This window comes from Chelon labrosus, assembly GCF_963514085.1.
Source record: "Chelon labrosus genome assembly, chromosome: 6".
In the NCBI taxonomy this organism is placed as follows: domain Eukaryota; kingdom Metazoa; phylum Chordata; class Actinopteri; order Mugiliformes; family Mugilidae; genus Chelon; species Chelon labrosus.
Window position 1 is genome coordinate 10,400,574 of NC_140342.1, and position 26,752 is coordinate 10,427,325.

At 42.0% G+C, this 26,752-nt stretch overlaps 1 protein-coding gene across 2 annotated transcripts in view; it reads left to right on the forward strand.

Annotated features, from left to right (window-relative positions):
- The window catches only part of LOC311488855 (SPRY domain-containing SOCS box protein 4-like), a 66,779-nt gene that overhangs the window by 31,276 nt on the left and 8,751 nt on the right, over positions 1-26,752 (forward strand). For both annotated transcript variants that reach the window (XM_084545712.1, XM_084545713.1), the window contains exon 2: positions 573-1,518. In XM_084545712.1, coding sequence (XP_084401838.1) covers positions 786-1,518 — 733 coding nt within the window. In that variant the 5' untranslated portion in view covers positions 573-785. The remainder of the gene's footprint in view (positions 1-572; positions 1,519-26,752) is intronic.

Consider the following 26,752-nt stretch of genomic DNA (forward strand, 5'->3'; position numbering starts at 1 on the left):
CCACGCGGGAAACTCAGAAATTACACTGAATGTGACATAGAAGTGGAAAACGCATTCTGAAAAAACAAAGCCAAAAGTCAAGTTGACGTTTCAACTCTGTTACACAGAGGATTGAAAATAAATTATTACCTGGTGCTTTAGTTTTCCTTCTGCTGATATTTTTGCAGACTCAGGCGATACTCATTAAAATTACATTACCCTAAATTAGAGTGTGCCCGGTTCAGATCTGGGCTACGTTGCACAACTGGGGAATGTTTGGATGCACGTACTGGTGTTGCCGCATGAGACTGCTGGGGGGGTGGGCTGTAGGATGAGTCAGAGGAAATGTATGTGTATTTGTGCCAGTGTGCGTATGTGTTCATCCTGTTCATTGTTTATTCCTATGAAGACAAAGCCATACAACATCTGTGAGATGAGGAGTTTTGCCACCAGCATGCGGCTCTTTCAGTTCTCTTCCCTTTCTGTCACCATTGTTTGTGTCTCTTGTACTGCTTCTCCTGTTTTGCTGACAGCTAGGGAACCGCAATCCAAGTAGTTTTTTAACTCTGTCTTTCTTGTCCTTTTCTCAACAGGAGTGGCAGCAGTTCTGTTTTTCGGAAGAAATTTGTGGCATGAAACCAGATCATCGTTCATTTATTACCTCCTCCTTCGCCTTCCTTCACCACTCTCCAGTAAGGAACTCTCACCTTAGCTTCACCGCATTGATGAGGTAACGTCAAGCTCATCACAGCGCAGCATCCACCTGCACAAACACTCATCTCTCTGTCAACCCTTCCGTCGCAGCCATGGGCCAGAAGATCTCTGGCGGCATTAAATCAGTAGATGGTCGTGGGGAAAGCGGCGGCTCTCCGTCCTACCGGCCCACGGCTCATCGTCGGCAGCACCCGGAGCTAAGGGGCCCAGATTTCTCCAAGCCTCCCAGGTTGGATCTTCTGCTTGACATGCCATGTGCTGGACCGGAGACCATGCTCCGTCACGCGTGGAACCCTGATGACCGCTCCCTCAACATCTTCATCAAAGAGGAGGATAAGTTGACGTTTCACCGCCACCCGGTCGCTCAGAGCACGGACTGCATCCGGGGGCGAGTTGGGTACACACGGGGTCTCCATGTGTGGAAGATCCACTGGCCTGCGAGGCAGCGAGGCACCCACGCTGTGGTTGGGGTTGCAACCTCGGATGCTCCTTTACATTCTGTTGGGTACACAGCGTTAGTAGGGTCAGACTGTGAGTCCTGGGGCTGGGATCTAGGACGTAATAGGCTCTACCATGACAGCAAGAACAGAGCCCACAGCTCGCTGCCTTCTTATCCTTGTTTTCTGGAGCCAGAGGAGTCATTCACTCTGCCGGACTCTTTGCTAGTGATTCTGGACATGGATGAGGGGACACTTAGCTTTATGGTGGATGGACAGTATTTAGGAGTTGCATTTAGAGGGCTGAAAGGAAAGAAGCTGTATCCCATTGTCAGTGCTGTGTGGGGACATTGTGAGATCTCCATGAAGTACATCAACGGCTTGGATCGTAAGTAATCACATTCTGATGACATAACACATTATGAACATGACCCAGTATGTTACGATTTCATCAAATCCATTCGTAAATTTGATTGTGTTTTCAAATGTAAAGTGAGGAAAAGCTTTTTCTTCTTTTAATCGAAAAAAAAATCTATTACTCCTAAATCATCTTGCAAAATGTGGCTGCTGACAGAAGACTAGCAAACATACTAACCCAGTCTGATTTAGACATGTCACCACACGCCTTAGGTTGTGGTAAGATTTACAATATGTTGTGTAACTCTGGAAACACAGAGATTGCAGATTTGACACACTTTCTCCGGCAGCAAACGGTGTGAGAGTTAGTTCAAGTTCAGCTGCAAAACAGAAATCCACATATTCTGCAACACTGATTATGCAACACGCTGGAGTGGAAAGCACCAGCATCTCTTAAAGAAAAGTTGAATTGGTTGAGGTTCAGAGGTTTTAAGGAGCAGTGTGTAGGATTTAGGAATCTATTAGCAGAAATGCAATATAATATTTGAGATGGTGTATCAGTTGGTGTATAATTGCCTGCAACTACAAATTCTTGTGGTTTTTGTTTAGCTTATATATGCCCGCCATGTTTTTACTACAGTCCAGAACAGATGAACCAAAACTCTGACTCTAGACGGGGCCTTTCACGTGTTTATGTTTATGTTTAATTGGCGGACACTGTAGGTTCTCCTACACACTTACAGAGGTGTGGATAATCAGTTAGTTGCAGTCTGCAACCTCACCACTAGTTGCCACTAAATCCTACACCCTGGTTCTTTAAACAGAAATCGTCTTTACACTAACGCTTTGCTTATAGATGACCAGGACTGGGAATTAGATTTTTCTGTTTAGTTTAGTTGTCAAAGACGGACAGATTTTATATTATTGAACATTCAAATATCGGGACAATAAGTTACATTATCACCCCAAGATGGTGGTTGCCTTACCACTGTTTTGAGCTGAGTACTTTTTAGAGCCTCATAAACTGCTCGTGGAGCTCATTTTCCATTCTGTTACTCTGTTCTATTTTAGCTGCTTGAGTGATCAGTGATTGCTATGGCCACTATTGTCTCTTTGTTCTGCGCCAAATACTTATTGGTTGTGTCATCTTTCTCAAGAACTGTATCACAATGTTGTCATGTCAGCTTACAATAAGTACATTTCTGTAGAAAAGCAGGAGGTGAGTTCTTAGTCAGCAGCTTAGTTTAGAGTTTAGTTGCTATCAGGACATCTCACTGTCTGTGTGCTTGTGCATGTTATGGTGTTATGAGACATGGTCTCTCCCTCCCATTGCAGTCTATAAACAGTGACTTTTTGAACAGCTTGTTAAAAGCACACTTAGGCACACGTGTCGGACACTTACACAGATGCGCACACACCTGCCAGGAAGGGAAAGCGTTTGTTATGAAAACATGCTTATGATGTGACTCTGACTGTCTCCCTCCCTCTTAGTTTGCAGAACCCCATGGGTCTTATTTGATATCCTAACAGGGTGTGTTTTTGTCCGTTAATCCGGCAGAAAGCTAAAAGGAAACCCATCTCGCTTTGTAGTTTGATACGTCTGATTTCTCTTTGCCCAATCATCTCAGATTTCTTTTTGAAATATTCCTTAGAAGTTCACGGCTCTCAAGGGACACCATGACATCAAAAGCCGTAACCCAGTTCTAAATTGGATGTTGTTGTACCGAAATTGCAGCTGGCCAACTAGAATATGGATTTTTTTTTAAGACTTTCTTATCTTCTAGTTTGCCTAAATGCATTTTGAAGTGCACAGTTTTCACCTAATTTTCATTGATGGAGCCAGTCATGGTGACTCTGTGTGACGAGACATCTTGGAGAATATGGAGAATATATGGTCTTTCAAAGCGCTCACTTCTATGAGCATATAAGCTTCATGCTGTGAAATGAGCTTTGACTGTAGGAAATGTTCAAAGCTTAACGCAGGGGAGAGAGGGTTGAAAGGCTCATGCTGATGTGTATGCTAGTGTAAGAGAAGAGATACGAAAAAAAAAAACAAACACATTTGTGGTCAGAATAAATAAGACTCCAGGTCTGATCATAACAACCAAGTGGCAACTTCTGAGGTTAAAAAATAAAGCTGAAGTGTGATAGTTCCTCCAAACAGCCACTTGAGGCTGGATATTAATAGGGGGCATCAGATGCAATTCTTACTTTTGGACCTTTTTCTACATTTAGTAGGGTCTGTGGCAAGTCTGTGGCATGTCTGTGGCATGTCTGTGGCAATGGCCTGAGAGTGAAAATGTGTCATTCAGCAAACCGTTTAAAATTTAACTCATTTGTGACGTTAATCATTTGCTTTGAACATTAGCCCGCCCCTGTGCTCTGTCCCTGCTCGGCTTCAGACTGCCCCTCCATCCACTGAACACAGGTAACGACCACGCTAGCGAAGCCACATTTCCTTTCAGCAAATATCGGATACACATCCACAATGAAGCGATACTGGCAAGTAAGCTGCTCGGCTGTAAAGGCTCACAGGTGTCTTTACACCAAATCCCAGCCTCAGGAGAAACAAGAGCAAAGTAGCGTTACTTAGCATACATTTACCAGAAAATCTGCTTATTGTGACCGTTAACTGAACCACAGACACGTAGCGTAGCTGTCAATAAACTGTTCTAAAGTAAACATCACGTTCATTTCAACGTCGAGTTAGCTCAAAGTAGCATTGAGTTCACCAAACATTCAGAAACGTCTTGTTCAAACTTTTATTGCCGAACTTCTTTGTGGTCTCCTGTTGTTCTGGGTTCAACTCCGGTACCAATAGATGGACTGATGTGGCTTCAGAGCTCCGCACTGCCTTACTCTACCGATATACTGAACAGTTGCCAAGGCAACACTGTTAGAGGGGGGGTGTAACAGGAGCTAATTCTCAGGAGGGAGCGGGATCGCACCAAAACGGCTCACTGTGAAAAGGGCTGAAATAAACATATCAACTTGTGGAAATGGGCATCCGATGTCCCCTTTAAAGTTATGCATAATTAACGGTGTGGACATTTGGTAGTTGTGTGCTGTCTCAAGTTGCTAGCTGTCTCCCTTGGCTTCACCCGCCCGCCAATGCTCCACTCATTCTACACTTCTTTGCCCATTTTTGAAATAGCCGCAAAGTTAGGTGGAGTCAGGCACTGGCAAGATGCAGGCAGCCAGAGACTCCACATTGCGCTTCAAAACACGTCACTGAGGGTTTGTCTGTCTGTATATACACAACAGAAAATGGTACAATAAAAAAATCTGAACATCTTAGCAAAATACCAGCTGTAGTGACTACACACTAACACAGTAGGCTACTTTATCTTGACACAATAGCTTATTCTTGTCATGTCTCTCCTAAGCCTTTTACTCCTCTGGTATTATCTTGTCATCACGCTTCATCATTTCATTCCACAGAGATTCAAATTCACCAAACGGTTTAGCTTTTTGAAACAACCAGGCTCTAAAACGGTTGTGCTTTGATAGAAATCAGTCTAAACAGGTACTTTATTATACAGCTATGCACAGCCACATTCATAAACAAAGTAAATGAAATCACATGTGTGCAGAGAGATAGAGACAAAGGCTTTATTGAGAAAGGCTTAAGGTAGGGGAAATCCACTTGGGCCACCAAATCTAAAACAATGCTTTTGGTTTCTGATTCCATTCAAACATCCATTGCTGAGAGGTCTTTTTGGGTTATTAGAGGTTCATTCGCTCTTTTGAATTTGCTGCAAAGGCTGTGGTGAGAGTAATATCTCTAGATGTTAGTCAAAGGTGAAGTAAATAGCCTCAGGCACGCTCTCTTTGATGCAGAGTGGGCAAACAGGGTGTGATTACAGGCTGTGTGGCAGCTTGGTTCAATATCAGTTTTAGACTGAATCGGCTCGTCTGCCCCGCAGATGACTCAAACAGTGGGAATGAAGTCATAATTGCCGTCTGTCTCTGAGTGGATGAGTGTGTGTGAATGGCAAACCATGACTGTGTGGTCAGCTGAAGAAAAGACATTGTATCACATTTAGCTGTTTTTTATGGTAGTGGCTTAGTGTGTCCTTTGTGCATGACTGTACGTGTAGACAAATGTAACAGATAAATCTGTTGTCTGTGTGTCTATAAGTGTGTGTGTGTGTGTGTGTCTGGTCATGAAAGTATCCTCTAGGTACTTTAGTAATGACTTTATCTAACAGGGCTTCATACGAGAAGTGACTATCGGATTGTTTGTGAGAGGAAACAACATGACTGCGGGGTATTAAAAAGAGATTTATAGACTCACCGGCTCCTCGTCACACTGTTTGTTTTTCTCATCACTCCGGCTCGGCCCCGTTGCACCATGATCATCATTTTGCTCCACCTTAGATCATTGCTCCCATTCCTGCAGTAACACAACACACCAGTGAGACATAAAGCCAACAGCACTTGGTGGTTTCTGTAAGATCGCGCAGAGCAATCAGGGACAGATAAGTATGTGTAATAAGCACTAATGCAAATAAATGCTGAGAGAGGTTGAAGCTGCATTATCCTGTAAACGTGCTATAAATTATTCATCCTTCCAGCACTCTTACTTCAAAGGATTTTCTCTTCCTCTTTCTCCTTGTGAGCTGAGCTCTGTCTGCCAGATACAGTATATTTCACTTAATTGATGCTACATTACATAAACTACATGTGTACCTAATTTAGTTTGTTACCTTGAAGCATGCATACCTAATGTGTGGTTGTGTGTGTGTGTGATTGTCACTCACACACACTTCTGTATTTTCTCCCTCTATAATTGTACCAATTAGGGATGCTTTGATTCGCTACAATGAGAGCTGTCGTAGCTTTAGCCCTGATATGTGCCACTTTCTCTCTTTTCTTCCGTTCTTTTCTCCTCGAGCACACATTGTACCAAATTCCACTGCAGAATCAGGCAGTTCAACACAGCCTTCCTTATCCGCCAATTTACAAACCACCCAGAAAATAACTTCATTTTTGAATAATGAGACACAACTGCTGGGAGCTCAGTGCTATCGAAACCATATGCATCCAATTTCTTGGATTCATTTTGACCTCGGTTACATGGTTAATTTATGTCCTGTTGGTGAGATGGAAAAGCTAAAAGGTTGATTATTGAACAGCTGTGATATGATTCACCAGTAGAAACCAATGTCAGCCACACACACGTGACGGTCCTATTCGTCATTGCCTCATAGACTGTGAGGGAAGCAAAGAGAGGAGAAAGCATTGTTGAATAGGGAAGTTGGGTTAAAAACAAGGAAAGACAAACAAGAAAGACATGGCGGAGATGGACTAAATGAAATGAAAAACTGCCATAGTTGAAACATCTGTAAAGGCAGGAAGTGAAGTTTTATCTGGAGTAGGATGTAAACCCAACACAAAGGCAGTGAGAGGGAGGGTTTGAACAATAAGGAGAGCGAGCTAGTGGAACAGTTGTGTGGGATGATGATGTGACTGAGGCAGCGTGACTGACACTCAGCTGATCAGTTTCCTGAGTGGATTTCAGAAGGCAGATTGTTGCAGAAGTTTCAAAACTGCATTGCAACACATGCACATCTACACCACCACTTTCTGTCTGTTTTTACTGGAAGGTGTGAAGAATGGCAAACAGGTATAAAACTGCTGGACTTCTCTGTTGAAAGAAATGTGGCACTTGCAGCAGACAAACACTACAAGCTCTATATGGCAGACACAAGCACTGAGACTGGGTTTTCTCTGGCAGGGATTAATTCATACTTCATAGCTAAAATCACAAACGCAGGGTTATTCAAGCATCACATTCCAACAGATCTGTCAGCAAGAAGTGACCCACTTTTTTCTCCCATAAGCCGGCCTGACACTTTGACCTTCCTCCCTTTTCTCTACTGTTTAGTCTGCATCACATGAGCTTACACGCTCCAGGTCAGAACTAAGCCAGCTGCTGCTGCTGCTGCTGCTGCTGTTACATGTAGACACATATTCACCAAAACTACGGAGCAGGGATCCATTCCTGTCTAGTTAGTTTACATGAAGGTCACGCCGCCCTGACGTACCAAGAAAGTAAGCTGCTATTCATCAGCTTTTTGGAAGATGTAGCCCTTGTTCTTGATAGGAATTCGGGTGTAAGTGTTGGGTGCTTCACAAAAGATCGCAAGAAAAAACAAATTCTCAACTGCCTCTTGATGTGTTAAAGTCAAGCAGATAATTCAAGTTTTATCTTCAAAGCTTTTGAGATATTAGTCTATCAGACTTGTGAAACTGTCTAAACTAATTTAGACAGTAATGGCTTCTGCATTACTGCAGGTATTTTTATCATCTGTTTTTAAATCACGTATTGTCCTGTTTGCCTCAGTGACTCAGCTTCCATTGTGCCAGTCTGGCACCAGTGCTCAGAATTTTACACAAACTGCTGGCTGTGTGATATTTGGGTCAGTGGGTTAGCGATTTAGTTTAACTTAGCTGCTAGCCTCAGGCATAATGTCTTTTCATACCCCCCCCTGATTTGTCTCCCTCTGCATTTTACTGTCACATGTGCACACTCCTCTCTCTCTCTTTGGCTGTTTTCTCTCCCTCTGAAGTGTTGGCTCCTGTGCACATCCATGAGTAACTTCTTAGATGTTTTTTTCCTTGTCAGGGAAGCATTTTTCACAGCTGCAGCTTGGATTGCCTTCTTTGTTTTTATGCCAGGGAGCCTTTTCTAGTTAACTCCTCAAAATAGCCCAGAACATAAAATGTATTTTTTTCCCCCAGAAGTGCCCACTGGTGAGAAATGTGGACATCTTATTTGGATGCAAATACTGCCAGCAGCAAATTCTGCTTGATGAAAGCCATAATATGTGCTACTAGCATGTGGCATGACCCAGGCTGAAGTAGACATAATGCTTTAAATGTCCACTTATTTCTGGTCTGACACACTTCGTTAACAGCCAGCTAATAAACATACCGCCTACCTGCCTCTTTTTTTGGATTTTACTGGCATTTGGCAAACCCACATGAAGGTGCATTACTGCTGCCACCCACCAGCGCAGCTGATGTTGGTTACATGCTGTAACCCCAGATTCTAGGAGTGTAGGTGTAGCACGCTGCAGTAAAATGGAAGCAGTTGCGGTTGTATCACAGCTTTTTCAGGAGTACATGACCACAGTAAAAGATCGAATAGCGCCACCACTCACTGTTCAGACACCCAAGCAAAAGTTTATGCTTTGTGTTTTTCTTATGCAACCAAAGACAGATTTTGAGACCCTTCAAAAAGCACTTTTAACGTAGTTCAGTTCAGTTTATGTGCATAATCAATCCAAAATTGATAGAGCATTTTGTGTTTGCACCTGCATTATAAATTACACACAGCACATTTCAGATGCTAATTGTCTTAACTCCGTGTTGGCTGGAAGCCTGGCTTTGCTCCTGTGTTCTGTGACTTCACTCATCTTTACTTATTGCACCAAGGACATCTGTGTTCAAATGTTCTCAAACTGCCCAACAAGATTAAATGAAACAGGAAAAGTTCAGATTTACGTTTTATATTGCAGCGTGTTTCCGTCTACATCTTCCGCTTTGAAACCGAAACACCCTCAGCTCCAGCAGGGAACTGTGGTGTCATTTCAGTGAGCTCACGATCAAATATTTAACAGCAGAGATGAGTTGAAGAGAGGGAAAAGGAGAAAAAAATAAAACAAGGCAGAGAAAGAAAAAAAGACTGGGGGTACTGGTGATGTGTAAGAGAACAAAGACAAACAGAATAACACGTATAATACAAAAGGACTGAGAAAAGAAGAATTTTCATATGCTTTCAGGAAAAAATGGCTCCTGACAAAAAGAGGGTACAAATGAAGGATCAGGAGTGAGTAAAAAGAAGAATGGAGAGACTGTGTAAAGATAAATAAAATATATGGGCAAAGAGACAGAGACACCAGTGAGATGTGGGAATAATCACCAGTCTCAGTGACAGCTAGAATGAAGAGTGACAGAGACAGGCTGGTAAGACAAAGACAGAGGGAGAGAAATTAGGGTTGATGAGAGGTGGAAAGAGTGAGCAAGGGGCAAATTGAAAGTCCTGTCAGGCCACTGGTGTCAGTTCTGTGGAGGTCACATAAACTGATAAATGATGGATGAATGAAGGAGCGTGATTCAGACTTCAGACTGTGGCAATGAAGAGCTGAGGACAAAACTGATTAGTAAAGTGAGTTAATGTTTTACATACACATTCAAAGGCAAAGACAATATATGGTGGAATGTGATTTCAAAACTTTAAAATGTAAAAGTCCAGAAAATAGTAATAAGAATTTTGACTTTATTGTTTGACTAAGCTAACGGTCTGCAGCAGATCTTGCAGCTCTGTGAGGCTCCGCTTAGGCACAGCTGTGTTTTGAGCTAACAGCTCATGTTAGCTTGCTAACATCAACAGTAACAACCAGAATAATTAGTATTTATCAACTGGCTAACATGACCATTTATAGAGCCATGGCTTCTCCGTGTTGTAATACAGTAATCCGTCATAATTCTGCAGAATAACGGTGACTTCAGGGTCCACTTCAGTACGGCTATTTCATTCAAGCACTTCTGAGAAAAAAATTGGGAGTAACCTTTCCCGCACTTAAGGTAGCCGACTTAAAATAGCTAAAGACCTGCTGTTACAGTAAGTGGTGCCTTGGCCAGAGTAGATCATACAACTTTAATTTACAGTCTGACGTCCTGGAACGGTGGTAACAAGGTTCATTGCTGACCTGGTTCACCTATTTTAGATGCTTTCTCGTAATCCTTTATTTAAGTCTTGACTTGATTAGATCAATTTCCTGAAGACTAGATTCACTGCAGGACTCCTGAAATGTGCTGTGTGTCTCCAGTGATGGTGTGGCTACTGCCTGTTGTGTGTCTTCGCTCTGACTTTGCTTCTATTGTTTCATGTGTTTTTACTCACCGATTCCACCACATTCATGGGCTTTTATTGTTCCCAGCACCCTGGGGTGCTCACTAACGAGGACTGTGACAAGTGCATGACATTCACTTAGTTTTACCCATTAAAGGACATAATGTCAATAACAAATGAATAAACATTTTTACATTAGCGCATTCCAGATGTAACTTCCACCCTATCTAGGAAACCAGGGCTTTCCTTATTGATAAGAGTAACAGAAACAGAAATTCAGCTGTCTCTATAGCAACCAGACTGCCAACACCTTCACCTGAGGTCCTGAAAGATATTAAAAGCAGGATTCTGACGGTGTTACATTACACAGAGAACTTTATTGACTGGTTCACCCTGGTTCACTAATAAACTATTCAGCCTCTTTTGGGTGAAGGAGAAGCCTCAGTGTAAAGGAACCGGTCAGAAAGAGAAATTAGATGTGCACTTAAAGCAGCTTATGTTTGATGATGCATTTTCATAAAAGTGACCTATGACATAAATGTGATATTACATATATACATCTTTTGTGCATTTTACTCTTAATTGTGTCTTTTACACACATTTGATGCGGTTCCTTTGCTTCATTCAAATATCAGCACCAAGTTAGTCATCTCTAATTTTGTCAGATATAGTAGTGTGGTGTAAAAACAAACAAAAAAACATTGTTACTTTTTATATAGTATGCAGAATAACCAATCGTCTTTGTCTGTTAAATAAGCACAATAATACTGCTTCGTGTGTGCGATGTGGTTAGTGTGACTTGTCAGAGCGGCAGCTTTTTAGCCCCGTCTCTCTCAGCAAGAATGCGATATGATTGAGATATGGTATATTAAGGCCCAGACACACCAAACCTACATCAAAGAACTACCAGCAGTGAAGGCTGACTGTGGCGTCTCCTCACGTCTACGGTGTCTGGACCGAAAATTTCCACTTGAACACACTGTTAAGACTACAGCCAATGACCTGCTGGAAAGAACTGTCCGTACCAGCAAGTAGCAGTTGTCTGTGTTCATCATTCAAAAGGGAAAACGAGTGTCCTCTTGACAAGTTGTTTGCTTAATTTCTTCTCTTTGTGTGCACTGGTTCATTAAGAACATCCAGTAATATGAATTAACAGTGTGACACGCTGGAGACAAACAAGTCTTGTGGTAACAGATGCAGCAGAACTAGCTAGAACTAGGTTGCTTGCAACCACACTGCCCACTAGACAGACTTTTTACCTGGGCGTAGCACGTGCATTTGTTTCTCTGTGCAAATTTGCAAGTAACTATTTCTTCTAGCCAGCCAGCTAACAACCAGATAGTGTCAAAGTTGCTAACTGGCTTAACAAATGTCTAGTGATTCTTTTGTTGTAGAACATTATAAATGTTTCTTCATTGCATATTTTTTTTTAATAATAATTTCCATTTAGCCTCCAACACACTGCAGTTCACATTCATGTAATTGTACAAAACCTGGGCTACAGAGAGATGGATGATGAGATAGGAAGCTGTAAACAGGGAGAGGGATGGACAGGAAGTTACTGATCTGCAAGGCCACAGTGGGAGACGAAGATTATGAAACCCTGAATGCTGGAGCTCCTCAGGAAGAAGGCACATACCGGAGGGAGCTGACCTGTTAGTATTTCCCAAATGTACTGCTAGTATGTGTGGTAAAACCCTGCTATTAGTTGCAATGGTTTTGTGTAAAAACTAAGTGACTCCAATGCTGAGAGAAGATGAGAGGCTGACTGAATTACTGCAGAAAGAAAACCACAGTGATTTCACACCTGATTATCTCCCTATTTATCCAGCCTCTCTGTCAGGACCGATCCATTTCCACTCATCTACTCCATCCCATGTGTGTTCGTGTGTGTGTGTGTGTGCGTGTGTGTATCACAGAGCTGTACGTTGTGTTACCTCATTGTCATTTTTTAAAAGCAGGTCAATCTCTATGAGACTCATTTAATTGCAATTAATGTCAAGAAAACTGCCCATAACAGCACTGAAGCACCTTTTGTTGGATCCATTTTGCTTTGCAGTCATTATGAAGCACAACACCGGCCAGCAGAGATTCAAAGAAGCAATGTATGGGAGAAAGAAAGGCTTTGGAGCTGAAATCGGTTTTTGAAAGCTCAGCAGTTGCTTTTTACAAACCCATAAATCCCATGTTTAGTGCTGCCACAGACAAGACTATGATTGTGAGCCCCGCTCTTCCCAGACACAAGTGCCTTCTTTGGAAGAGGGTTTTATAGGAAAAATGAAAGCATTGTGGAACATAGTGTTTGTAAAAAGATTCTGACACTTCAGTGTTTGGTGACCACTGATTCAGAACATCATTGTTTTCATTTATTAAATCTGCCACCAACACACACTCATGGACCCACAGGTCCAGTATTATTAGCAAGGCTATCCAATCACTCTGCAGCTTTGTAATGAATGAGAGCAAGATAATCCTCCACAATCTTCATCTCCTTCACTCTTTGTTCAGGAAGCTGTACGCTCGGCCTCTAATCAACGCTTCAATTTGGCCTCCTGACATTCCCAATTTACTGGCAGTCTGGATTCCTTTGTGCGCTCTCGTGGATTCAGTTCTATTTAAAGGTCTCTCAGAGCCCCCTTCTCTTTTTTGGCATTCTTCTCGCTGGTGAATTAAACTCATTCCATTTATTCAACTGTTCATCTGTTCATTGACTTATTTTACTGATTTTTGTGGCACTGCCAACTCAGATTTGTGCTTCCAGTTTTGTAAACGAGCACTTTGTTGTTGCACTAGGAGTTGAGTTAAATGCACCTGAGTGCTTTGAGAGCTTGCTGTCTATTAACAACATTCTCTGTCTTGACTGTTGTTTTTCTCATAGAAGATAAAGAGGAACCAAAGTCTATGAACTCACTCTGAATTATGTCTGTCAGTTCCCGTTAAAAGCAAATTGCGTGGTTTCCATGACAAAACTTGTTTAATGTGTCCGTGTTCGCAGATCTGGTGAGAATGATGACATAACTGCACATCAGGGAAGGGTTGAGAGGGTTAATCCTGTCTTCGGCAACAGAGCAGAGGCATGCTGTAACACTTTCTCTCTTTTGTGTCCCTGAAAAACCTTCTTTTCATATTTTTAATCATGGAGAGAAGATGGAGCTTGTTTGGTCTTACTCAGCAATTTCCTCATTCACACTCACGCAGTTTCCCACCTTCACACATGCGTAGTCCTCTTTTGTTTGCTGCTGAGCATCTTTACTGGAGCTGTTTAGGATGGCGTACTGGCGTCAGTATTGTCCCACTCTCAATTTATTCTGCCTCAGAAGTAGCATTAGTCACTTTTTCAGAATTTCCCAGTTAGTCATAGAACAATAGTAACGTGTTTACATGCAGAACTAGCAGATCCACTGTCAGATTTTGCCCCTATGCACACCTCTATTTGGAAAGAATTTCTTATCTTAACTGTAGCATCAGTCAGGATATGACATTGTCCCATGTTTTTGTCACGTTGAGCAAAAGCAAAAACCTCATCTGAAACCTGGTTGGCCAAGAAAGCAGGGCTAGGGAACCCAATTCCCTTCACAGATTACACAAACCTAGTTTCTTGCATATGTGACGTTTATGAAATCACACTTCACACTGATTGTAACCAGGTTATTTCAGTGCACCTACCAGCCACACAGCGCTCTCAGGATGATGTGTTTACTCCCACAAAGTAAAAAAAATGGCTTTCTAAACACAATGACGCAAGAAAGCAAAGAAAGAAGATCCACAGTTGATGTAAGATTCATGCTTTAACGAATGAAACTAAGCGAATGGAAAAATAGATCATGGGAGGTTGCTTCCAAAACCTGGACTTACTTTTGGAAGTAATAGTATGATCCCAGCGGAAGACTGATTATTTGACGTATCACAGAAATCAACTTTGTTACCCTGCACATTGATTTCACTGAGATAACTTGCATTTCCGAATCTTTTTGTTAATGTTCTTTCTTCCCCGTTGTTGAGCATCACAGTAGATGCTTTCTTATTCAGAAGCATCACAAAACTCAAGGATATTCTTATTTGCTTGCCACTTTTTTGTTCTCCAGTGAAACACCAAAGACATCCACAACAGTAACCTTATGCTATACCTGGGAGTGTGCTGGTGATCCTACTAGATCCTAAACAGACAACTGGAGGAGAACACAACTCTGTGTTGTGTTCCCATATGATGAGAGTGAAGGTGACATGTCCATGCCTAAATCTCATTACTGACTTGTATGATAGACTTTTATATGAGAAATAAATGCAATACAGATACTCACAAAACACATACAGTGTTTTCACCCCCTCTACCCAGTATATATATTTTTAGATCTATGTTTTTATATTGACTCAAATTGAATTTGTCCGTTATTCAGCTCAATCTCTGTTCCTTTTTTTTGTGTGAGCTCAAAACTTCGGCCCTTTCTTTTTTTTAATAGGGTTATACTTTTAATACAGTTGCACTGCAAAATGAGCAGGGACAAAGGTAATAAAAGTTCTGTGAATCATTTCTTTGAGGATATTGTTTTACCATCTGGCGCCATTCCCTTTAGTGGTGTCCAGTCTTTTTCCTGGTGTTATGATCTCCTGTAGAATCCATCTCTGCCCGTGTTTCCAGTGTACTGTTTCCTTCTTGTGTGTGTTCACTCAGCCTTTTTTATTTATTTTTTTTGTCACTGTCTTTCTGCCTATAGTCTTTCTCCCCACTGTGCTCCCCTGTCTTTCTCTGCTGTCCTCTTTGTGCCTTTCTCCTAATGCGCATCCTCTGTTTCATCTGTCACTCTTGTAGTTATCCATCACTTTATCTCTGTATCTAATTCACATTGCCCCTGCGTCCCCTCAACCTCATCTGGGCTCGGTGCCCGTGCAGCTACTGTAGCTTGCTCTCTTGGCTGGTACATCTGTGGTCTGGTCTGACCCCACTCTGCTGCCCTGTCCTCTGCTGGAGTTAAGACTGTCAGTCACTTATGTATATATACACTGTATATGCTCATATCATTTGCATTACAGTGTGGCTTCAAAATGGTTCCTGTGTATGTTAGATGCTGCAGTAGTAGCATGAACTAGTATAACCTTTAGGTGTGTAAACCTGTAAATCACTCTCATTCCCCTTTATAGAAGAACTGATTGTGACAAAAGCTTGATCAGTGTCCGTGAATCTTCTGTGTGATGGATACCTGTAATATACTCGGGACATATTTGCTGAGTGCATGAGGGATAAATAGGCAGAGAAAGTCACCTTGCATTAAATCATTATAGACAGAGAGTACATTCTCTACCCGGCCGGCCTTAGGCAGATGGGTCCCTCCATATGAGCTGGGTTCTGCTCTAAGTTTCTTCCTGTTAAAAGGGAGTTTTTCCTTGCCACCCTCGCCTTCAGGCTTGCTTCAGGCTGGGTTTCAGACCGGATGTTGTAAAGCGTCTTGAGACCATTTGTATTGTTATTGACGCTATATAAATAAAATGTAATTGAACTGAGTACAAGGCTGCAATGCAGATCATTTCACTCGGACGGCTTTAAATCAGAATAAATGAATGACATGTTCATGAGCCTGAAGGTAGTAGGTCCGTCCAGACTCACATAAACTACAGCAGTATCTGCTACGAAATTAAATACTCCAGGCAGTGTTCACTGTGTCTCGTGTGTAGAGAATTTGAGGTTTACAGAACAGCACGTAGTCAGATCAAACAGAGCAGTTGGAAGGAAGAGAGTATCCCATGTTTATTTGTCTTGTGTGCACACACAAGTTCATGCCCGTGGGTCACAGTCAGGCAGGTGGTGGTAATGTGCCAAGAAATGAAGTGATGCGTCAGCAACGGCTGGAAGAGGGAAGAATGCTTTACTGTAAACCTGGGTGTCAACAGTACAGGAATCAAAAGTGTTTAATGAGAACTGAAGTGAATGTCTCACACTTGTTAAAGTAGAACACATGTGGTATAAATAAAGTCTGATTACAACTGGTGTGAAAGATATTTTTCAGTTTGGATAAACATAGGCTCACCCTGTGACCAGTCTTTGTGCTAAGCTAGACAAGTAACATCTTGAAGCTATATTTGTTTCCGTTTCAGAGCAGAAATTGAGGATGTGTCGAACGCAATTTCCCTGAACAATGATTGTTTTACCTGACGTCATTTATTGTAAAATGCCTCAGAAAAGAAAGTGCAAAGAAATTGTGGTGTGCCAGAGGCGTGCCGTGTTAGGTCACTGTTTAGGTTTATTTGTTTTCTGGGACGTGACGTAATGCAAATGTGTGTTTCTCAATAACTGTGGTCTTGTGTCTTGTGATTACCCTGCATATTAAGAAACCGCTGAAAAACACAAAAATAGAATTCAGTTTTGTTTTGCTTTTTTTTTTTTTTATTTAATTGACAATTCAGAAATGAAATCCGTGCTTGTAGCAGTCTACATGGGTGTAACACTAACTACAGAAACAAGACACTAACATTGCAACAATCTTCATCAACATACTTCAGATTTAGTGATCAGCTTGCTTAGTACTAGTTAACCTCAACACTATTACCCTGCTCTGATAGTCACATCCTGTTTGTATGTTATCCTGGTGGCTTTAAAAGATTTATGGTTGCTGTTGACAATTCTTTAAACCTTCAGTCAGAAATTAATGTCATGCAACATCAGAAACTGAGGGTCCATTTCTCAACTCAAAGTATTACACAGTTGTGTTGAGAATCAAAAGTTACCTATTAGATTTCCACGCTAGAAACTGAAATTGTATCTTAGACATCGTTAGCTGGACAGCAGCAGATTGATAAGTTTTTCATTGACTGATTTTGTATAGATATGCAGAAACATAGAGAGGAATGACCTGAGGTAAGAAAACTGACACCAGACTGAGCTACAGTTTCACCAGACTGTGTCTATCGCCTCCTTTATCTTGTGCTTTCAAAGAGAAAAATCACACTGATGTGAGTCCTGCTGCTGCCGCTGCTCTGAGAAGAGAACGTTTCTTGCACTGAGAAAATGTTTAGCGCTGAAAGTTAAAAATATTTCAGCTTTTAGCTCAGGAATGCTGAACATCAAATGGGTTGTCAGTTGTTTCATAGCAACAGCAGTAGCCATGACGAGAGCTTCCCCCGAGCAGCTGTTGCAGTGCCTGATAAATAAAAGGCGCCTCTGGATCCAAGAACCAAAGTTGTTTTTAGCTCCATGTTATTCACTTTTTGGAGAGCACCGTGTTACTATAGGTCACTGTTTGAAGGAAGGTGTTTCGAGGCAGATATAAAATTTTGTAAAAGGGGACCTGCAGTATTACCTGGCCATGTTCTCAGGTTTCCTCTTAAACAGTGAATCCGTATAAAAATGTTGACGTGATATCAAATTCCAGTTGATTCATAGTTGTGTCAAAGGTGTTAATACAAAGACCTTGAGGGGTATTCTTTACTGCACCACAGCACCAGACAGATACAGACCTTTGCAAGCACCAGTTAAATGCTAATAAATGTTTGTGAGCTTTATAAAAAAAAAAAACTTGGTCTGCAGAGTTAAAATCTATTGAGAAAAGGCTGCTGTCAGCTCATAGCTAGTAGGTTTAGTGGTAAAAGGTATTTGTAGAATACTTTTCCCTACACGCTCGAAACCTGTAAGACAAGCGCATGCGAACTAACAAGAACAGTTTTAATTGGTTCTTTAACATAGAAAGTGATTGACTGATCTAAATGGTTTTAGGGCTTTTCATGTTAAATTATTCAAAGGGTTTTGCATGAGCATCAGCTCTGTGAAAACCTCTAACAAAATATCTTTTAACATTTTGCCGTCAAATTTGTAGAGACATGCCTGCAGACGCTGTTCCCAGCCGAAAACGCTTGCAAATCAATTCACTGATAACTAGATAGAAAAAGTCCAGCTGAGAAGAGGCGACTGCTGAAATCATCTGGTGTAGTGATACGTTGCAATCAAACTATCAGCGTATTGTTTTCTGAAACAAAAAAAACTTCTTGAACCAAGTTTCATAGCAGCTTCGCCAATCTAATGAAAAGATTTAATGTCGCCACTTGTTCTGCACTGATGGCTCACAATGAATGCAGTTTTTAAAATCTTCGCATTGCTTCAACTTTAGAAACTACTGACCCGTATGCTCGGACAGTTCACTTGTTATAGTTACTTCTTATAATTACTGTATAGTTTGAACAAACTGGACCAGATCCAGTGTGAGGGATGCAGAGATTTGATCAGGCTTTTCTATCTCTGCCTGATGTCCCAGGCAAGAGTGATCTAGCTGGTTACATTTAGACTGACCTTGCATGGCAGCATGACTGTGAGCCAGAGATGAGGATTAACCGTCTGTGTCAGTCGAGGAGAGAGGGCAATTCCCTAAAGCCAACAGACAATTGGTTCAGATGTAAATGAAATGGGTGGCAGACAACTCGTCCGTTGGCTCCGGCTAAAAGCTTGCAATGCAGTGACGGTGATTGCCTCGGATTTACAAATTAAAATTTCAAAAATATAAATTTCAGTGCTGAGGAGGGATTCTTCTTTATTACTATTTATAGGAGTTTAATTACTTTGGTGTAAGAATGTTGCATATTCTCCAGATCAGTAAGTTCCCAGAGTTTGGAAATGTGCTGTATGTAATTAGGGAGAGTGCTGAGGTCTGAGATCTCACTTTGTCAGACATTCCTGATGATTTTAGAAGAAAAAAACAGTCCAAGCACAACAATTATAAAACTTCATAGGCGCTAAACAAGGAACCAACAATATGTACGGCGTCGATAGCACACAAACACAGCACACGACAAGGACTTTTACATTTCTTGATGTTTCAGTCCTTTTGTTTTCATTGAATGTGACTTTTTTTTGGAAATGTGCTTAGTCGCTTCTTGTACAGAGCCAGAGGAGAAGACTGAGACTTGTGTGTATGTCAAAGCTGCAGTTTAGCTGAGTATAAAGGTGACTGATTACATGACAGGAGTTTGAGCATACGGTGCCACAGTATGAAAGAATATATTGTGGACACTTCAGACAGGGACTGTGATTATTCTATTTAGACAAGACTCCTGATTGACCTTGAGGTTGACCTTTGACCCACGTTTAGGCAACATCATTCCCGTTGTTCCCACCTGTCCTCCTCACTGCTCTGTGTGCTAAGCTCCACTCGGACTCTTTCTTTCTTCATCTTCCCCTCGGTTTATCTTCCTCCTTGTTCTCTGGCTCTTTCTTCACTCTTCGTCTCCAACCTCTGCTCCTGTTCTGGCTCTACTTTAACTTTTGTCTCAGCTGTCTCTTGATTTTTCCTTGCACCTCCCTCATCACTTTCTGCCTCCAGCCAAGCTTTATGCTGCTGCTCTTTGTGACTCCATTCCTCCTCCAGCCTTTGGTAGATGTGAAAGGAGAGGTACCGTCCTCTGTTCTCCTGCAGCACGTGCTTTATTCAGCAGCTCTCTCTCTCTCTCTCACCTGCTCCTGCTCTCCTTCTCTTCTCCCAGTTGTCTCACCTCATCTACTTCCTGCCCCTTGTCATTTTTTTCTCCCACCATTCACCTCCTGCTTGAGTCCTTCTTTCATGCCAGTGACAGCTGCCTTGTTATCGAACACGTCGTAACGATGGCAACACTTCTCCATCAGCCAAGACATGGTGGGGCCTCCTGTACGCTGCGCCCTCTTCCTTTCAGCAAGTCTCCAAAAGTGAACAACACAATTGTGTGTCTCCAGACTGCAGAGGTGAAGACCTCCGTCCTTCTGTCCACTGTCGTCCTCTGAGCCTCAGTGAAGTCCAGCAGAGACCTTACTAACAGAACAATATGAGGTCTTTCAGTTTGCACGGTCACAATGCTCTCAACAGCTCAACTTTCTCCTTTTGGGGTACGGACACCTCAGATGAACCCCAACCCTGTGCTCAAGTGACGTCCAGCAGTGACAGCACTAGCAGCTGTACTGGCCCCTCCTCGTCTCGTGTCAAAAATGTGACCATGGCCCTGCACGGTGTTAGCAGTGGAGTTTTTGTCCATCTGTCTGGGACCGAGGCTGGTGGAAAGAGAAGATCTTTAAATCTGAAGGCCTGGCTCTCTTTGCTTTGAATATGTCTGAACATAGCATTCAGTATACTCGTACGGATTCATCAATTGCTAAAGTCAAGAAACGTTATGACTGTGTTGAGAGTAAGGAGTGACTCATACCCACCCACGAGCACGTATGTCTTACACCTCACATAAATCATGTTCATCTCATTACCTTGTAGAGATTTACTACGAACGTATCTTTCATTTTTCTTCCCTCCCCTGTTTTTCACAGAAGATAATTCACTGTCATGAGCACTGCTTTAATGAGAAAACATTTAACTACAGAACTGGAGCCGATCCAGTCGAACTCTCTGCAGACTACTTGGCAAAAATGTAGGTTATGAATTCTAGGCTGTTATAGGCACGTGTAAGATCTGTACTTCAAAATGCCCCATCCATTCGCATCACAACCTCAGTAATGGTAGTACTACAGCAAGGATCTCTTAACTCAGGTTTACAGGATAAACAAGACATATCCTGAAGTCTTGTTTGTCTCCCTGACTGCACTCACACTGACTATTTGATGACTTACAGTAGCTGATACACTTATCAGCAGTTTGACTGGAACATAAATCTATCAAACTTGGCTTTTTACTAGCAAGTTTGTTTACCTCAGAGTGACTTCAGTGAGAGAGGATGCATCAACAGTACAATGGAGCTGTCGGAGACGCATCAATTAAATAAGAAAAGTTTCCAACACATCGGGATGTTGCAGAAGCTACAGCAGCTGATATTCAGTGCCGTGCAACTCTCTCTCTCTGTTTCTCTCTTTCAGGGCTCACATGTTTGGTCCGTCTGCAGCCTTAATCTAAGCCCACGCACCTCACAGATTATAGTTTACTCTGACTGTGAATGCGTGCCTCTATTTTGACATTGGCGTGTCAGCAGATGACAGTGTGTGCCCTTTTGTGCCTGTTTGCGTGCATCTATAAAGGCTGCATGGGGTTCTCAATTGTGTTACCACTTCTGCACATTTCGAGTTACAGTTTCCATAGCTGATAACAGCACAACATCAGAGTGACCTGTGATTGTCTAACACAAGTCCCTGGAAACCGAACTATGTTAGTTTGCTGGCATTTCACTTCTGCTTATTTAACTTCCAGTACATTTATGTATGATGAAATGTTGCTTTTGTATCCAACAGCGTCGTCACCGTACTTCACGTTGTGATTTCAAACATTACACAGAATGGGTAGTTCCAGACAGGTCAGGTGTAAACTTGTTGCACTCAGACTGTATTTTAGGTGGAAGAGGAGGTAAAGATTAGTGATAATGACACATAACGTGCAGCTGCATTGTACTCACTGTGAAGCTCTTCTATTGCTTCCTGAAAATCAGCTGATTTCTAATTTAAACCCAGGAAGGTGGAGTATTACACTCCAGTGTAAGTTACACCTTTCTGTCTCGTTCCTCCAGCTCCTCTTACCTTTCTATCCTACTTCAGTGTGTGTGTGTGTGTTCATGTGCGCATGTAAACACACACTCTGACCTGACAGGTAAAGCCGGCACAGGATTAGCCGGGCTTGCGTCTCACTCTGTCTCCCACTGGTTGCTGGCAGAAGCCCACCTGCTACTTGCGAACACGTGCAACTGCTCGTGCTTGAGTGCGTTAATGCACGTGTGTGTGGTTCCCTTTTCCTAAAACGTATCCCGTGATGCCGCAGCAGCAAAGTTTCCCCGTGTCTCCTCCGCCTTTCTCCTTTGCGATTTTATTTTTTCTTCTATTTTTATCTTTTTTCATTGTTGGCTTCTACGTCACCTGGCTTGTTTTGGTCTCTCTGTCTTTGTCCTTTTATCCAACGTACGAACACGGTGACCTTTCCTGGTTGTTCACATAATTAGGTTACCTTGTCCAGTGAGGCAAATTCTGAGTTTTTACAGACTTTATACTTGATCATGTGCTAACAGTTATTATAAAACAAAAGGAAGACCATTTAAATATAAGATCTGTAGGACCAGCATTTACTTTTACTATATATTTCAGTGTTTCCTGTGAGGACAGGAAGCTAAGGAAACCACTGTCCTTACCAAACCAAACCAAACCAATGAACTAAAGCATGCTAAAAGGCTTCATATAGTAGCTATGCACAATTTAGTAATAATCTCCTTTGGGTTGGTCACCTTTTAAGATTTTTCTTGATTTATTTAATTAATATAAAAGTATTGAACAGTGCAGCTTTAAGCCGCCACTTTTTCACCTCTTTTGGCTGTTCACACGCTTTCTCTGTCAGTCTGAGTTATCTTTGCTCATGTCATTATGTTTTAAATGCACACCAACAAAGTGTCACATTGTATGCACTCTCTACAGAGATAACACACAGGCATCAGTAAATTATGCCAGTTTTCCTCTAATATTGACATTTTTATGAACAAAGTCCCCCTCTCCACAGTTTATTGCTGTCAATGATATCTAAGGGTCAGAAAGACCGACTGTGCTCTCTCTCATATTTATCACCCTCTCTCTTTTTGTTCATCCTCTCCTCTCATCTCATGACCTCCTCACGTTTCTCCGCTTCATCTCCTTTGCTCTTTTCTCCTGTTCTTCACCCCTGTCCTCCTACCCCCGCTCCCTTTATTTTTTTCCACCTCTCTTTCACATCTGTCCTCCTCCTCTTTCTCTTATCTCTTTGCCTCTCATCCCTGAGGAGACGGTGCACAGTGGATTTACAGTAATGCAGGATGGTAAAGAGAGAGCAGGTCTTTAAAAAGAAACACCACCACGGCTTGTATTACCACCAACTCCGCTTCACTAGCCAGCTCTGCCCACAGTGCCTATCTTTTCTGTGTGACACTAATGTGGCCGGTAAGATATGAGTCATACCACGGGATCTGCACAAACAATTTAAGCCAAATATCTCAAGATGGAGTTTGCCCAGGGAGGACTTAAAAAGAAAAAAGGATTTTCACACTCCTCACTTCTAAATCTGTGTGGGGCGGACTTAGAACAACTTTGTTTGTAGCCATTAGCCATCCCACCCTGTGGCTGGATCCTTTTTTTAGTACAAAAGGGTTTCTAACAAATCCTCCGTGGATTGTAGCAACATTACTGCATTAGTTCTGCAAAGCTAAGAGTGTTCATTGTGTCTTAAAGTGCGATTGTGCTAAAAACTGCTGGTGCTTCACAATGAGCTAAGGAAGAGGATACAGGACACCACCGGAGGTGCATTAGTTATGGATAACGCACACTTCCCTCTGTAGCTGTGAAGGACGTCGGAGTTTGGCCGAGTTTAACATCTAGCGTGTTCAAAAAGGAGGACGCTGAGCTCAGAGAGTAAAGATACCACTCCTGCCCACCTCTGCTTTTGTTGTGCCATTTTTAGTTTCTCTCTTTGTTGTGGCAGGAGTATCTTAAACTCACTTTCTCATTTCTGGCTAGGTTCATATTTGTCATGTGAAGCACTGTTTTTACCGCACTGCTGGTGTCTCACCATACGTCGGTGTTTTGAAAGCCTGCAAACACCCCTGGCATGAAGAACTGGTGTAGTAGCTGCACCAACACTTTGCAACAAGACCAAATAAATTCTGAAGGACTAGAGTTTCAGTATGGAAGTGAAATCAAAGCCACAGTGCCGTCTCCTTGCAGCATTGTTCTCAACATACATTTTGAATGAACCAGAGACAGCTTTAAGAACAAGACCTCTGTTTCACACAGAGGATCATTTTTGTCCCATCTCCCAGTGACAAGTGGAGAGACTTCCCTTTCCAATTCTTAGAAGTTTTGCAATTTGAACCAACTCCAGCACCGGCACCAGCCCTGAACTATCACCTGGCTCACACAGTCAGAAAGGGATCAGTACATCTGTAACCCAGGCTTCATGTGTATTACTCCTTGCTCTGTTTGTTCCACATACTGGTGTAATAGAGAGTAAGGGCCGTGTGAGTGAGGCAGATATTGTTCAGCATGTGTGCACCAGGGCTCTTAATGTAAACTTGATTTAAACTTAAAAGTAAAAAGGTATCTGATCTGCTTAATTTTAAAAGGCATAAAGATTCAAGGCTTTGGATCCAAGTCAAAACAACTCTTCATCCAATGAGATTAAAGCCTCTGGTAATAATAAAGCGGCTTTGTAACAGGAGGTTTAGCTACGAGTCTCCGTTTTTGGATCAATATGACAATTATAGTCCTTTCAGAAATTTGGTGAAGTGGCTAACTAATAAGCTGCGTATTTCTTGTAAGTTTTCCCTTTTTTTCCCCTAATTCCTGTCAACCACCGTGACAGAGTACATGCTTCTCAAACTGAGGATACTCAAACACTTTCTTTACTGCATGAGAGGAACTTGACTCACTGTTAGAAAAGCTCAGAACTATTTTACTTTCTGGTATAAGCCCTGTTCACTGCAGAATATGCTGTTGCATAGTTTTCACTTGGTTGCTGTCATGGCTTCATACCAGCAAAACGTGATCCTGATATTCTAAAGTCGTATTTTACCAGCATATGTGATGATGCTGTAGGGAAATGTCTGTGTTGTTGGGAAGATGAAGTGTAGTCCATGGAACTAGGACAGGATCTGATACTGAGTTTTATAGTCTGACACCAAACCTCATTTTGAATAATATATAGACATGCAGTGTAAATACAAGCAGCCTCACAAAGTCTCTGCTAAAACTAACGTTTGAATGTTTTGGTGCAGGTTTCAGTATTTGGTGCAGCAAACCCAATTTTGTGTGCAGCAATAAAGGAAGTCCAATACCTAGCGTTACTCGTACATGTATTGGGTTTATTTGCCCTTGACCAAGCTCAAAGCCTCTTTCAATCTGTTTGTTTACTTCACACCATTTCAGTTTTTCTGATGTTCTTCAATTTAGAGACGTGCGCATGTATCGGCCCCTTTGATTTCCTGTATGTGTGACCTTGCATTTGTTCGTGCTCTTTGTGTCCATTTTTCTAGCTGTCAACAGCTTTGTGGATTTCCTTTGAGTAAATGTTTGTTCTTTTTGCATGTTTCGTGTTACGGCCAGCATACGTTATTGAGCGGTTGGTTATTTTAACCCTTGTCCATGTTTTATCTGCGATGTCGTGTGAAGACCTCGCAACTGGCATTTTGTTCATTTTCATATCATATTGACTTTAATTAAAGGATTAACGGATTACATGCTCCTTCAACCTCTGGGGTTCGGAAAGCACTTCCAAAACTAACGGGATAATGATAAAAGATGCTTTGTCATCGAGCTAAACACAGGCCTGATTTTCAGCCTCTTATTGACATTTTGAGATAAAGCAGCTTTCACACAACAGCTCAAGCACTGTGACCTTGGAGAGTATGAAGAGGAAAAAGGATCAAATGTAGAGTCGAAGGAGGGGCAGACGAAAAAGCAGGCAGAGTGGGGTTCTTCCGCGCTGACGGACGAGCATCGCTGGAGGAAATAGGAGACAGGTGTACTGTTACAGATGAGATGAAGCTGTGGAAAGAGAGGGAGGAAGACTTAAGGGGGAGAAAAAGAAAAGGATCGTGTTTTGCTTAGAGGTCTGTTCTGTCTGTAGCTCGTGTGTTTGTCATCTCCAGGCTGTATGGTTAAAGCAGTTTGAAACATGACACGGCTCAGTTAGGTTGAACTTAACAGTTGACCGGGGCGTCTTTTTCATTGTTGTACTTGCTGCTACAGTGTGGTTTTGACAAGAAACGTGAAAGTTTAACAGGAGAGGATCAGCTAATGCTATGCAGCGTTTTTTTTTTTTTTTTCCCCCGGAGTAGCTGACCTGCATTATTAAAACTTCTGCATTCATCATTTGGTGCACAGCGGCCCAGAATGCATTTTCCTGCACAGTCTCTAGAGAAATATAAGAGTTACGAACTCCATGAAATGACTCTCTTTGTTATCAGCATTAAACCCATTCAGTAAAATAACAATCGAGAGACACTAGAAGAGTCGTACGTGTTACATAACAAACTGCACGTGTCTTAATGAATGCTGCATTCTTCTAATGAAACTAACAGTAATAGCACTGGGCCAGCATTCATTCCACCTGTGATTTCTCTACTGTGACAAGTCAAAATGTCTGCTGTAGACGTGTGTCAAACAGTCACGTAGCTCACTGACGAAGCTCGGAAAACTTTTTCGACTCCACTGAGCAACCCCGTGTGAATGAGGCACCATCTTGTAATCTGTAATCTGTAATCCGGATCATCATCATCTCCTAAACTGAAAAAATTAGTTTGGAGTTAGGTGGAGTGGGGCATTGTCAAGATTTCAACCACTGCAACCAGAAATCCTATGACGACCTGGAGGGTTAGTCAGTCCTTATATAGCCTATGGTCCATGGACTTAACAAAGCTGTGCTCCAGTTAGTAGTGCAGCACAGAAGTTGATGATGCCTTTCCTTTAACACAGACTCTCAAATGTCACGCAGTCGATGCCCTGGGGAAC